The 16,083-nt window shown below is 41.1% G+C and overlaps 1 protein-coding gene across 1 annotated transcript in view; it reads left to right on the forward strand.

Annotated features, from left to right (window-relative positions):
• Window positions 1–14,121: 14,121 nt before the first annotated feature.
• abcc2 (ATP-binding cassette, sub-family C (CFTR/MRP), member 2) overlaps window positions 14,122–16,083 on the forward strand; it is a 91,027-nt gene continuing 89,065 nt past the window's right edge. The window contains 1 exon segment of the mRNA XM_058795310.1: window positions 14,122–14,427. Within this exon segment, the coding sequence (XP_058651293.1) occupies window positions 14,386–14,427 (42 nt within the window). The 5' untranslated portion in view covers window positions 14,122–14,385.

A 16,083-nucleotide genomic window follows, 5' to 3' on the forward strand; every position in this document is an offset into this window, starting at 1 on the left:
AGAACCGTGCCTGAGCCAACTCAGAGAAAGGGTACGAGGCTGGCAGCACGTAACCCTTACCATAAAGGATTTTAGAAAGTGCACAGAATTCTCAGCGTGTGCACTTACCATAAACGTGGATTTCAGAAAGTGCAGTTGCTAAGGGCTAACCCGAGGCCAAGACAGGCCTAGCAACCCGATGTGACTGTAACACATCTTAATGGAGTGGAGCACCCAATTCTCAAGATGAGAGGAGAATACAGACGCTCACCTTGGGAGCAGTGTGCTCATAGACGACTCTCTAGAGCAAGGGGAGCACTGCTAAGCTCAACCAAAAGAGCAGCCCAACAGGGAGTGGAAGGCTTGACTCTCAGAAGTGAGAGGAGAACTCAGCTCAATCAGAAAGAGCAGTCTATAGCCCTGGGGTAGAGTTCTTAGCTCTCAGGTAGAGAGGAGGACGCACATGTTCTGCTTGGTAGCGGCAAGCTCATAGATGACCCTCCCACAGTGAGGGGAGCACTGCCACACTCAGAGAATCAGGTTGACCAAAACGTCCGTGCCGGATGCACTGGCACACAGCTGGCCCCAGGGCCTGCACAAATATGCGTTCCCCCCAGTGAGCCTGCTAGCACAGACACTGTGCAAGATCAGGGAGGACGAGGAGCAGGTCTTGCTAGTGGCTCCATATTGGCCCAACAGGACCTGGTTCCCGGAGCTCATGCTCCTCGCGACAGCCCCTCCCTGGCCGATTCCTCTGAGGAAGGATCTGCTTTCTCAGAGACGGGGCACCCTCTGGCACTGGTAGATCACCTAGAACCTCCGCGTCCCGTCCAGGGACCACACATGGAGTTTCCACAAGTTTGGACGCGGAGGTTCTAGGTGATCTACCCCAGGAGGTAGCTCTCACTATCGCTTCAGCACGAGCACCGTCCACAAGACAGGCCTATGCGCTGAAGTGGAACCTGTTCGTCGAATGGTGTTCCTCTCATCGTGAGGACCCTCGGAGATGTTCGATCAGAGCCGTGCTTTCCTTTTTGCAACAAGGGTTGGAGCGTAGGCTGTCCCTCTCCACCCTTAAGGTTTATGTTGCTGCTATTTCCGCTCACCACGACCCCGTAGAGGGGAGGTCGGTGGGGAAGCACGATCTGGTTGTCAGGTTTCTTAGGGGGGCCAGGAGGTTAAACCCTCCTAGGCCTCCCTCCCTACCCTCTTGGGATTTGGCATTGGTGCTAAGAGCCCTACAAACTGCCCCCTTCGAGCCTTTGCAGTCAGTCGAGTTGAAGTTTCTCTCTATGAAAACCCTACTCCTGACTGCATTGGCCTCGATCAAGAGGGTCGGGGACCTGCAGGCATTTTCGGTCGACGAATCGTGCCTTGAGTTTGGGCCGGCTGACTCCAGTGCAACACTGAGGCCCCGGCCCGGCTATGTGCCCAAGGTTCCTACCACTCCCTTCAGGGACCAGGTAGTGAGCCTGCAAGCGCTGCCCCTGGAGGAGGCAGACCCAGCCCTAGCTTTGCTCTGTCCTGTACGTGCACTGCGACAGTATGTGGATAGAACTCAGAGCTTCAGGACCTCAGAACAGCTCTTTGTCTGTTACGGAGGACAGCAGAAGGGGAAGGCTGTCTCCAAGCAGAGGATGGCCCACTGGATAGTGGATGCCATCACCTTGGCCTATGGAGCACAAGGTGTGCCCTGCCTGCTCAGGTTGCGTGCTCACTCAACTAGGGGTGTCGCATCGTCCTGGGCGCTGGCTCGTGGTGCCTCGCTAGCAGACATCTGTAGAGCTGCGGGTTGGGCGACTCCTAACATGTTCGCTAGGTTTTATAGCCTACGTGTCGAACCGGTTTCCTCCTGTGTTCTCACCTCAAACGGGTAGTGGCACTGAGAGGCCCGGCTCAGAGTCGGCTTGCGGCGTTCTTTCGCCTAATTCTCCAGAGAGTTCCTTAACCAGGCAAACCCTGTCGAGTCCCCCAGCACTCCGGCGTCCAGATGTGGCGGAGCGTCCGGCACCAGGCCTTTCAGCCAATGAATTCTTGAAATCTGATGTGAGGCTAGTGCCCATATGAGAGACCCTGCCGGGATCCCATATGTGTATTCCACGGTATGCTTATTAGAGCCGTGTTTCCCCTGGCAGAGACTTCCATGTGCAATAGGGCCCTACGGGGTTACTTCACGTCTAAATGCCACTTAACCCCCTCGGGGAGGAGGTGACTCTGCAGTGTGCCTCTTCCAAATGGAAGGGCACGCTTCCCAGTGTTATCCAAGTCCTACTGTCTGGGTTGTCCAAGGAACAACAGTAGTTGACCTTCTCTGTGTAGAGCCCGGTCCTATCGTCTGCCTTATAGGAAGGATCAGGAGGCCTACACAGGGCACTGGAAGGGGCAGCTCCTGTGGCGTTTTGGTAGGGATCCCAATTCGTCGGTCATCCGACGTGGCTCAGAGTGACCGACTGAAAGGGAACGTCTCGGTTACGTATGTAACCCTCGTTCCCTGAAGAAGGGAACGGAGACGTCACGTCCCGTCGCCACAGTTGCTGTACCACCGCTGAGCGGCCGGGTCACCGGCTCGGCTCCTCAGCGAAAGCATGAATTAATGCGGTGCACCTGCTGCCTCTTATACTCACGCTGTGATCAGCGGCAGCTGGATGCAATGATCGCATGCCAATGTCCATTGGCTCGTTTAGTTACACTCGAAGTGGATTGGTCTCTCTGGCAGTGAGATCCCAATTCGTCGGTCATCCGACGTGACGAGGGTTACATACGTAACCGAGACGTTCTCTGGAGTGATGCTGTCGGCCCTCAGACTGAGGCAAGCTCTCACAACTCATACTGGGAGCAGCAGGCTCATAGCTAACCCTAGCAAATATGTATATATATACGTATATACAGGTGCTGGTCATATAATTAGAATATCATCAAAAAGTTGATTTATTTCACTAATTCCATTCAAAAAGTGAAACTTGTATATTATATTCATTCATTACACACAGACTGATATATTTCAAATGTTTATTTCTTTTAATTTTGATGATTATAATTGACAACTAAGGAAAATCCCAAATTCAGTATCTTAGAAAATTAGAATATTACTTAAGAACAATACAAAGAAAGGATTTTTAGAAATCTTGGCCAACTGAAAAGTATGAACATGAAAAGTATGAGCATGTACAGCACTCAATACTTAGTTGGGGCTCCTTTTGCCTGAATTACTGCAGCAATGCGGCGTGGCATGGAGTCGATCAGTCTGTGGCACTGCTCAGGTGTTATGAGAGCCCAGGTTGCTCTGATAATGGCCTTCAGCTCTTCTGCATTGTTGGGTCTGGCATATCGCATCTTCCTCTTCACAATACAAAGGTCAGGCGAGTTTGCTGGCCAATTAAGAACAGGGATACCATGGTCCTTAAACCAGATACTGGTTGCTTTGGCACTGTGTGCAGGTGCCAAGTCCTGTTGGAAAATGAAATCTGCATCTCCATAAAGTTGGTCTGCAGCAGGAAGCATGAAGTGCTCTAAAACTTCCTGGTATACGGCTGCGTTGACCTTGGACCTCAGAAAACACAGTGGACCAACACCAGCAGATGACATGGCACCCCAAACCATCACTTACTGTGGAAACTTTACACTGGACCTCAAGCAACGTGGATTGTGTGCCTCTCTCTTCCTCCAGACTCTGGGACCCTGATTTCCAAAGGAAATGCAAAATTTACTTTCATCAGAGAACATAACTTTGGACCACTCAGCAGCAGTCCAGTCCTTTTTGTCTTTAGCCCAGGCGAGACACTTCTGACGCTGTCTGTTGTTCAAGAGTGGCTTGACACAAGGAATGCGACAGCTGAAACCCATGTCTTGCATACGTCTGTGCGTAGTGGTTCTTGAAGCACTGACTCCAGCTGCAGTCCACTCTTTGTGAATCTCCCCCACATTTTTGAATGGGTTTTGTTTCACAATCCTCTCCAGGGTGCGGTTATCCCTATTGCTTGTACACTTTTTTCTACCATATATTTTTCTTCCCTTCGCGTCTCTATTAATGTGCTTGGACACAGAGCTCTGTGAACAGCCAGCCTCTTTTGCAATGACCTTTTGTGTCTTGCCCTCCTTGTGCAATGTGTCAATGGTCGTCTTTTGGACAACTGTCAAGTCAGCAGTCTTCCCCATGATTGTGTAGCCTACAGCAGAGGTCCCCAACCACCGGGTCGCGACCCACTACCGGGCCGTGGAAGAATTCCTACCGGGTCGCGATAAAGTTCTGGGGAAAATGTGTATAGATATGACGCTCTGTTATTTATTTTGAATAAATGATTTTTCTAATTCACACTTTCACAAAAGCTATAAAAAACATGCTTATTTGTTTTGCTTGGTCAGTGTGTTTCACCCTGTTGGAGTATGGCAGTGTGAATTGGCTTTTAGGTGCTTTGGAAAACAAAACAAAAAACAGTAAAAGAAATATACAGTATATTTGTTTAATGTTCACGCAATTAACACAAAATTCTTAAATAAGGTAGTTTCTCTATTTTTGCAATATTCAAGTGTTCATGTCCCTGAATAATATCTGTATGAACCCAAGTCTGAAGAGTACACATAATATCTAGTAGACAGCAATCCTTGTGAGTGAGAAGTCTGGTGTGGAGGCTGGATCTGGAACCGACTTCTGTCCAGGTTATCAGTCTTCACGAACTGCCCTGAAATACAATTCAAACAAACAATGTAGTGTGAGGCTCTTACATTCACAATGCTCATTTTGGTCTCGGTGGTGAAGTGTGCAGAAAATTCTGCTGGACTGAAATTTAGTCTCTGGTGAACCGTCTTCAAGAGTGCAAATAATATTTTACGTTTTAAGTATCTTTCAGGCTCGCGTGAGGTTTCCACAAGCAACAAAGTCTGCTTGAACAAAAACTTCACTATATTTAAAGTTTAGAAAATAATATACATACAGACCGTTACAGTTTGAAGAGAGGTGCATTCACAGTACTCTGGTTCCATCTTACCGTTGTTAATTTTAATTTCAAATAACTTTTTTATTATCATCTGTGTCTTTTTTTAAATTATGATTGACCCCTCTGTAGGTTGTTGTGTATGAAGTGTCCTCAGAGCAGAGTTAAACAAGATGGCCTTGTAGGTCATACAGGAACCCAGACAGCAACATAGTGTTGGCCCAGATCCGGCCCACATCTGACCTGTGTGAAATCCATGCGGGCCAGATGTGGGCCAGATCTGGGCCGACACTGCTTGCTGTCTGGGAAATATTTGATAAACTTTTGAATGTTTGAGGTTTTACTTACTAGTCAGATGGTTCATGGCGCTTTGGAGATGTTCTTCGTCAGGAGATCCGCTCCGCTCCAGCTCTGCAGCACAACCATCAGCATGGAAGAATAGGAACAATATGTCATATAATAATAATATACAAAACATACAAAAAATCTTAAGATACCAGAATTCATATTTATAGGTTTTACAGATGCATGATGATATAGTTGAAATGTATAGTGAAAAATTCATTTAAAGTTATTTAATAAGATTTCTCAGATCACCTGTGTTTCCTGCATCTCTGTCAGCAGCTCTCATTACAAATTTTCTTGTAACTTCCCGTTTTAGGTCTTTTTTTCTGACGCTCCTGAAATCACAGTACAATTTATCAATATTTGTTTGCAGTGAAAGTTCAAAATGTGTTTGAAATAGTTTCAGCCCATTAGTTCATGTAAGTGACGTCACCGATTGACCCCACAGTGCAGACTTTTAGGTTAAATTAATTAGCTTATAGTGACTTCCATTTATCTATTGACAAAGTATCAGCAAAACATTTACAAAACTATCAGAGCCGCTCATCTACACATAAAAGGTGCTTAAAAACTCAAACGTTCATTAAGAAGAGCTCAAATCTATAAGTTAGCTTACCTCTATATGTTAGCCTGATGCTAACGGTCTTTTTGAAGACACAACCACTCCTGTAAAGTAAAGATTCAACAGAAACGTGTCAATTACATGTAGGAAAGTGTCAGGAATGGTTGTATGTATTATTTGTGTAACTTTAGGGACTAAACTTACCTGAAAGCAGAGAGACAGCCTCTTGCTGAGTGAGTTGACACCGTTACCATGGTAACCTCCTCCGCTCCAGTTTGAATATGATTTGAATGCTCAACGCACGCGCTCATTGGCCGTCCACACGAACGCAGTTATTTTCAAAACAGCAGCTTTTTCTATGCGGTTTGGCCGTTCGTCCTCACGCAAACGCTGCACCAGGTCCCTGAAACCGAACATTTTGAAAACTCCTGCCAGGGTGAAGATTTTAAAAAACTCTGGCTGCAGTGTTATCCTGTAGACAGCTAAACCGGAGTTTTTGGCTTGTGACGTCGGAGCCTGCGCTGTTATCTCCGCCTATTGGAAACTTTTTCAGGCTCCTGATTGGCCAACATGTTACGTTTTACATAAATGGTACATAAAAGTCAAATAAAATGTCCTGAAACTTCATCATGTATTGTTTAGTAGGCCTACATCAAACTGTAAATTGAATGAGAATATGAAAGCAGTGAATGCAAAACATTGTTTGAAGTCAGTTGTATATAAATAAAACAACAGGATATACTATTCTATAACATATCATATCATATCATATCATATCATATAATATCATATGAGGCATGAATATAATTTCACATGTAAACACAATTAAACACACAATATGAGCTTTATGTTATGCATTTTAAAAATATATTTTCAAAATGTATTTCAATATATTTAACAGTGTTTCACATATATGTGAATATATTACCTTTCTGTATGGGAAAACATTGGCATTTTAGTCAAAAATATTTGAAATGGATTTTAAATGTGGGTCAAGATCGGCAATACTTATGTGGCCCACATATCTACATTTGACATCTGGGCCAAATACTACATTTGACATCTGGCCCATGTCTTGTGTGCCGTCTTAAACCCGGTACCACCTCTGCCAAACCGGGCCATGTTTGGCCCACATGCTGTATGCCAGTGCGGATGAATGGCAGATGAATATATATATATATATATATATATATATATATAAAACAACAGAATATACTATTCTATAATATACTATATAATATCATATATTATATAATATCATATGAGACATGAATATAATTTTGCATACAAGTAAACACATAATAACATACAACATGAGCTTTATGTTATGCATTTTCAAAATATATTTTCAAAATTTTAACAGTGTTTCACATATATGTGAATATATTACCTTTCTGTATGGGAAAACATTGGCATTTTACTCAAAAATATTTGAAATGGACTTTAAATGTGGGTCAAGATCGGCAATACTTATGTGGCCCACATATCTACATTTGACATCTGGGCCAAATACTACATTTGACATCTGGCCCATGTCTTGTGTGCCGTCTTAAACCCGGTACCATCTCTGCCAAACCGGGCCATGTTTGGCCCACATGCTGTATGCCAGTGCCGGATGAATGGCAGATGAATATATATATATATATATATATATATATATAAAACAACAGAATATACTATTCTATAATATACTATATAATATCATATATTATATAATATCATATGAGACATGAATATAATTTTGCATACAAGTAAACACATAATAACATACAACATGAGCTTTATGTTATGCATTTTCAAAATATATTTTCAAAATTTTAACAGTGTTTCACATATATGTGAATATATTACCTTTCTGTATGGGAAAACATTGGCATTTTACTCAAAAATATTTGAAATGGACTTTAAATGTGGGTCAAGATCGGCAATACTTATGTGGCCCACATATCTACATTTGACATCTGGGCCAAATACTACATTTGACATCTGGCCCATGTCTTGTGTGCCGTCTTAAACCCGGTACCATCTCTGCCAAACCCGGGCCATGTTTGGCCCACATGCTGTATGCCAGTGCCGGATGAATGCCAGCTGTGCCAGATGCATGCCAAATCTGGGCCAAATTTGTTTGCTGACTGGGTTATTTATTGCCACTCAGGTCTTTTATAATGAAATAGCTCACTTATGAAGTTGAACTGTGTCCATTCACCCTTGCACACACACACACACACACACACACACACACACACACACAGGTATATAATTGTGAATGGGGGTGGGGTGGTATTCTCTATTACTATAATAATTAGAACATAGTTAACATTATTAGCGATGCAAAGTAAAACAGTGGGTGAATTAGATCACTATTCAAATTCTTTAGTGTTTGCTGAGCAGAAATATAGCGCTTATACGAATGACCAATATAGCTAATTTGACTGATTGTTTAAAAGTAGGTGGAAAAAACTTTAGCTTGCTAATTCTGTAAGATCATTTTCATTAGGGAAACCATTATAAGCAAAAATGCTGTGTGATTGTCATTTTGTCATGCTGATGTCACGCTGATGTGTCCTTGAATCCTCAGAGTCACAGTACACTGTATCTTATCATGTCTATTGTAATGATTAACTGTAAACATTATCATTGGCCGGAAGATCATAATGTGAAAAAAATAGACCTTATGAAAATACCTCTGTCATTTTGAGGAATTTGGAAGTTGTTTTTAGGCATAAACATTGCATGTATATTTTTGTTATATTCTTACCCTTGTTTGACATTAATCTCTTCTCATATGAGCATCGAATGTTTCATAGTGATGTTCTCTTTGTTTAATATAATTGTCAATAATCTAATCTAATCTAATCCATAAAGCAATAATTTACAGACAATTATTTCTCTCTCTCTCTCTCTCTCTCTCTCTCATTTCCGGTGTGAGTGTGAGCGTGAGCAGGCGGAGTGCTGTGAGTGCGAGTGCGAGTGCAAGTGGAGTGCTGTGAGTGGAACTTTTCTCCTTTCTCCTTTTTCTCGCTGTGTCTATCCCTAGGCTGCGTAGTTCTAGGTGTATCCTTTGTTAGTTTCGGGCTGCGTGCTATCTGCTTTGAGGAAGCATGTCGGTCCCAAACGTGCAGGGGTTTAGGCTCACTTACGCCACGCTGTAAAGGTGGCGTCTGCGGTGAGTGTGGAAGATTGTTGTTTGGCAATAGGAGAGGTGGTGGGACATGAGAGTGTGCTCTCCGCCTCTAGAATGAACAGTGCTACTGTAGTCCTTCTGGATAGTATAGAAAAAGCTAATGATATAGTTGAGCATGGAATAGTTATCAGTGGTGAATTTGTCCCTGTTCTTCCCCTTTCATTACCAGCGAAGCGAGTTACTTTGTCAAACGTTCCACCTTTTGTGAGTGATGACATTTTAACTCAGGCTTTGGTTCGTTATGGTAAATTGGTTTCTCCGATCAAGAAGATTCCAATTACATGTGACTCTCCTTTGTTGAAACATATTGTTTCTTTTAGGCGTTTCGCTTATATGATCACTAAGGATGACGCTGATTTGGACATGACACTTAATTTTTGGATTGACGATTCTGACTATATTGTTTTTGTCACTACCGCAAAGATGAAATGTTTTGGCTGCGGAATTTTTGGCCATTTAATCCGTAACTGTCCTGATAAAATTGCAGCAAAAGCAAAGAATGGTAGTGAGAATTCTGAAAGTGTTGATGTAGCTGGTGATGCCGGTGTGGCTGAGGCGGTACCCTCGGGAGAAAGCGTGGCGGTTGCGGCTCCAGGTCCTTCCAGTGAGTCTGTGACTGGATCGACCTCGTCTCATCGGCCCTCGAGTGTGACACACACTGAAACGCAATTAGATGCTGGTGTTAAGGATTTAACAAAGGTGGCACAGGGTTCTGGAGACACTGGAGATGAGCAAACTGATAGGGGTTCAGACAATAGTTCGGAACAGCTGCAAGAAATGTGTGAGGTGAATAACTGTTTTGGAAAGGAAGAAGAGCAATCCATTTTTAAAATGCCCCAAAAAAGAAAGAAAAGTAATGAAGTACCTGATGCTAAAATAAGCAAAAAAAGTGGAATGCATGAGGATGAAGAGCAAGATATGGAGAGTGATGCTGAGTCTTCTGACTCTAGTGTGACTCTCTCTCAGAGTGAGTTTGTTGGCCGGAGTTATGAGCTTGATGATATCGAGCTATTCCTCAGATCAACTAAAAATAAAAGAGGTGTGCGGGTGCAGGAATTTTTTCCTGATTTAGAACAATTTGTTGAAAAAACAAGAGGCCTAATGGCAGAGGGCTTATTCAGGAAATAAAGAAGTCTATCGTTTAAAGAAAATTGTGAGGAATCTTAACAATGCCCTGAATAATGACATTTGTTAACTTTATGAGCAGGAATGCTAATTTTTCTTTGCTTTATGGTTTGTTTTTTTATTTTTGGTTAGTTATGAGTGAAGTACATTTAGCCACTTTGAATGTCAATAGCGCAAGAGATGTTAGAAAAAGAGCAATGATATTTGAAGTAATTAAACAGAAACATATTGATGTTGCTTTTCTACAAGAAACCCACAGTGATTTGAAAAATGCTGTTGACTGGGTGAGAGAGTTTGAGGGCACTTCTGTGCTAAGTCATAACACTTCAGTCAGTGGGGACTGGCCATTTTATTTGCAAAGAATTTTAGTCCTGGTTCTTATGTAATTGATGAAATTATTAAAGGTAGGCTTTTAAAAGTTAAAGCAGTTTTTGAAAATTATGTATTTACTTTTATCTGTGTGTATGTTCCAACTGCACCAGTTGAAAGATAAGTTTTTTTAGACACACTGTGTTCAACCTTACAAAACTGTAGCCCTGAAGATTTCTTGTTCTTAGGTGGTGATTTCAATTGTACTGAGCTCAATCTAGATAGGAATCATATTGAGCCTCATCCAGCTTCACGTACCCGTCTTATTCATTTTATTAAAAAAATATGAATTATGTGATATTTGGAGATCTTTAAATGGCAATGAAAGGCAGTATACCTGGGCTCATACACGTGCTAATGTTATATCTTTGGCCAGACTGGATAGATTTTACAGCTTTAACTATCATCTTAACATATAAGTAGTGTTATATTACACCAGTGAGTTTTTCAGATCATAGTATGGTGCATTGTAAATGTATTTTAAGTTCAATAAAACCTAAGAGTGCTTATTGGCACTTTAACACCAATTTGTTAAATGATAATTTTTTTAAGGAATCTTTTAAATCCTTTTGGGACATTCATAAAACAATGAAGTGTTCCTTTCATTCTTTGCAACAGTGGTGGGACTTTGGAAAGGTCCAAATAAAACAGTTTACACAACAGTACACTCACAATGTTACTAAAGAGTTGACTCGGTCTTTAGAGCATTTGGAAAAAGAGATACTTGAATCTCAGAAATTGGCTCAATCTACTGGTGAAATTCAACATATGGAAGCCTGTTCTAAGAAAAAGGCACAGTTGGCAGATCTACTGGGGTACAGAGTACAGGGGGCTTTGGTCCGTTCACGCTTCCACAGCATTGATCAGATGGATGTACCATCCAAATACTTTTTCAGCATGGAAAAAAAGAATGGGCAGAAGCGTTTTATTTATGCACTTCGCTCTGAGGATGGAACGTTGTTGTCAGACGCCACCGATATCCATAGGAGAGCAGTTATTTTTTATCAAAACCTGTATAGAAGTGAGCTTGATTCAGGGCGTTGTGTGGAAAGTGTCTTTTTTGACAACTTGCCTTAAGTCTCAGAGGAGGCTAGCGTTGATCTTTCAGGAGCGTTGACCCTGAGAGAGCTTTTTAAGGCCCTGCAGAGCATGGAGTCTGGGAGGGCACCAGGAGTGGATGGCCTCCCAGTTGACTTCTATAAGGCTTTTTGGTTGGAGCTGGGAGAGGATCTGCTTGAGGTACTCAGTGCCAGCTTGACAGAGGGCAGGTTGCCTCTGAGTTGCCGGAGAGCGGTTATCACCCTTATTCCAAAAAAAGGGGACCTTACTGATATTAATAACTGGCGCCGTCTCGCTTCTTTGCAGCGATTACAAACTGCTTTCCAAAGTTTTGGCTACTAGATTGGCTGGGGTGTTGGATCAGGTCATCCATCCGAACCAAACATATTGTGTCCCCGGTAGATCTATTTTTGATAATGTTTCTTTAATTCGAGATATTTTTCATGCTTCTAAATTGTTAAACTTAGACTGTGGTCAAGAGAAGAGAAGAGAAGGCTTTTGATCGGGTTGAGCATTCTTATTTGTGGAACACTTTAGCAGATTTTGGTTTCTGCAAAGAATTTGTAGATATGATCTGAGTACTCTATTGCGATGTTGAGAGTGCACTGAAAATTAATGGTGGCTTATGTGCTCCATTTCGGGTTCTTAGGGGTATGAGACAAGGTTGTTCCTTGTCTGGAATGTTGTACTCATTGGCAATTGAGCCACTACTTCAACAAATAAGAAAAAATGTATGTGGCTTGTGTTTACCAAATTGTAATAATAATGTTCGGTTGTCAGCCTATGCTGATGATATTGTGGTGTTGATTAGTAAACGAAGTGATGTGCAGTCTTTGCTTAATTTAATCAAAGATTTGAGAATACTGTCTTCTGCTAAGGTTAATTGGCAAAAAAGTGATGCTTTATTGTTAGGTCAATGGTTTGAAGGGATACCCTGTCTTCCTGATGGGTTGTGTTGGGGTAGGGGAGGTATAAAATATTTAGGAGTTTATTTGGGAGATGACAGTTTTTTTTTACAGAAGAATTGGGAGGGGGTGTTGGAAAAAGTCAAAGGGCGCATGGATAAATGGAAATGGTTATTACCAAATGTGTCCTATAGAGGGAGGACTCTTATAGTTAACAATGTAGTCGCTTCTTCGCTTTGGCATAGACTGGCATGTGAGAATGTGGAGGCAACTTCCAAGCATTTGGGAATTAGATCTGTTGACCTGTTCAAGCAATTTTTAACCAAGTTAAGACTATGTTTTACAGTTGAAGATGATCATATGTTGGAAGACTTTTTTACATGGGTTAATGTTCCTGATATTGAGGATCTTTTTCCCTGTTTATTTGTGCAACCCATTCTTGATGAGAATACAAGTTTTCTTTTAAAACCATGTGAATCTTTGTTGTTAGATTTCTTGTCATGTGAAGGTAAAAAACTGTATGAGGTCTGTGTTTTGGTCTTTAATAAGAAGTTGCTTGTTGGAAGAATTGATACACCATGGCGGTCTGTTTTTAATTTGAACAGTGATGATAAACCCGAATGGAGATCTTTGTATAAGCCACCATTGTCAAAGAGGGTAGGTGACATACAATGGAGGGTTTTGCATGGTGCTATTGCTGTTAATTCATTTATCTCATTGATGAACCCTGAAGTTAGTCCTGAATGTCCTTTCTGTCTCCAAAAAGAAACTATTTTTCATGCCTTCATGTACTGTTTTAGATTAGAACCTTTATTTGTGAAGCTAAAAGAGTTGTTTTGTAGGTTGAACGAGAATTTTTCAATTGAGACATTTATTTTGGGCTTTAAATATTTACAGGAAAAACGTTTTATCTGTGAATTGTTGAATTTTATTGTAGGACAAGCAAAGTTGGCTGTGTATATTAGCCAAAAGAATATGTTTATGTGTGTTTTCTGGCATTGGTTAAATCTAGAGTATTGATTGATTTCCACGTTTGAACAAATTTGGTGCAGTTACGGGGCTTTGTGTGTGTTATTTGAAGATGTTCTGGTGTTTTCCTTATAATCCTATGGTGTTTTGGTTTCCGTAATGTGTTCTTGTGGTATGTTTTGTTTTTAAGTCTTTTGTAAAGAGTCTTTGAGTATTTGTAAATAAAGCTTTTTTCAAAATCAAAAAATCTCTTTCTCTCTCTCTCTCTGTGTGTTTGCTTAACCAATTAGCAGTGCTCATGTTGTTAACTTGTTGCGACGTTTGTGGAATCCTGAACAGCTATGTGTGGATATACTGTAGATATGAAATACCTGGAGGAAGCACAAAAGACGGATTGTCTATTCTTAAACAATGACAAGCATAATACACATTTTACCCAAACATAACACTAACCACAGGCAGCTATCCTTTGTTTATCTTTTATTAATGATGTAATGTGAAAGACAGGAAATGGCAGGAAACCCTACGCCCCTAACCCCACAGAAGCAGAAAGAGGGAAATGTGTCTCTCCCGCTGTGTGTCCCTCCTCCCCCTCCTCACATGTACATGACCATGGTGAATCTGGACTTTAGACTGGTGAGTAATGAAAAATTTCTTTTTGAAGAAGTGGGGAAAGGTTAAACTCATTTCTATACATTTATTCAGACAGGACGCTCTGAGACAACATTGTCACTTAGAGGAGCTCGAGGGAGCCGATGTGGAGGACGTCTCTTAGAGGATTATTTAATAGAAGACCAAAGTTAAAAATATAGATCAAGGTTTATGTGACTTATCTATCAGAATTATAACTTTACAGCTTAGAGAATCAATATAGGTTTATAGCCGAGAGAGTCAGCTGGTGTTCGTGTCCCGTGAAAGAAAAGCATTCTGCTGCTGGTCAGTTGTGATGGAAGAAACATGTCTGCTGCTCTAGAGGAATACTGCGGCTCCATTTTCTGGGTAAGTTCTGTCATTAATAAAACATTCCTCTGTTTCATGGAGTTTCTAATTTTCATGTTTCTAAGTTCTGCATGATAATACAGTGGAATTTCACTGTTTACCACAGTACACCGTACTAAAGGGATATTGTAGGGTTCATGTTCACAAAAAGTGACACCAAGTGATATTGATGAACCTGCTCAGAGATAAATAATGTTCCTGGGACGAGTAAAGATGACCATGCTTTATATTCTAAAGGGTTTAGAGTTGACATTTTTCTGTTTATAATAATTTTGTAAAATAAATTGCTAATGCCCATTACAATTGGTTCTGAGCAGTGTCAAAATATGGATTTCATGTAAAATATTTTAAGAAATTTTTATAAATAAAAATTTATACATTAAGGCTTATGTGAAATAATAGTAGATTAATTAATTTTAATGAAGGTGGTTTTATTAAACAAAAATTATATTTAATTTGTGAATTTATATTTAAGAAGTGAATTTTATTACTGGAAGTGGATTGAATTTGAATTTATTAAGGGAAAGCCCCTTGAGATGCTTCATCTCATTTTCAAGGGGGACCCAATAGCGCATAAAACAATACAAGATACAACAAGTAATGTACAAAAAAAGAAAGAAAAAGAAATTCACTTAAACAGACAAAGAACAGCTCACTCCCCTATTCACCCACAGTCTACAACTATAAACAAAAACATATACATACAAGAAGGCATACATTTTAATACAAGCATGAAAAAACAAATATACAAACACCCTAAGAAAAGAAGAACAATAATAAATATATATATATATACAGTGAGGAAAATAAGTATTTGAACACCCTGCTATTTTGCAAGTTCTCCCACTTAGAAATCATGGAGGGGTCTGAAATTGTCATCGTAGGTGCATGTCCACTTTGAGAGACATAATCTAAAAAAAAAAATCCAGAAATCACAACGTATGATTTTTTAACTATTTATTTGTATGATACAGCTGCAAATAAGTATTTGAACACCTGAGAAAATCAATGTTAATATTTGGTACAGTAGCCTTTGTTTGCAATTACAGCGGTCAAACTTTTCCTGTAGTTTTTCACCAGGTTTGCACACACTGCAGGAGGGATTTTGGCCCACTCCTCCACACAGATCTTCTCTAGATCAGTCAGGTTTCTGGCCTGTCGCTGAGAAACACGGAGTTTGAGCTCCCTCCAAAGATTCTCTATTGGGTTTAGGTCTGGAGACTGGCTAGGCCACGCCAGAACCTTGATATGCTTCTTACAGAGCCACTCCTTGGTTATCCTGGCTGTCATTGTCATGTTGGAAGACCCAGCCTCGACCCATCTTCAATGCTCTAACTGAGGGAAGGAGGTTGTTCCCCAAAATCTCGCAATACATGGCCCCGGTCATCCTCTCCTTAATACAGTGCAGTCGCCCTGTCCCATGTGCAGAAAAACACCCCCAAAGCATGATGCTACCACCCCCATGCTTCACAGTAGGGATGGTGTTCTTGGGATGGAACTCATCATTCTTCTTCCTCCAAACACGTTTAGTGGAATTATGACTAAAACGTTCTATTTTGGTCTCATCTGACCACATGACTTTCTCCCATGACTCCTCTGGATCATCCAAATGGTCATTGGCAAACTTAAGTCGGGCCTGGACATGTGCTGGTTTAA

This window comes from Onychostoma macrolepis, chromosome 13 (assembly GCF_012432095.1).
Source record: "Onychostoma macrolepis isolate SWU-2019 chromosome 13, ASM1243209v1, whole genome shotgun sequence".
Taxonomy (NCBI): domain Eukaryota; kingdom Metazoa; phylum Chordata; class Actinopteri; order Cypriniformes; family Cyprinidae; genus Onychostoma; species Onychostoma macrolepis.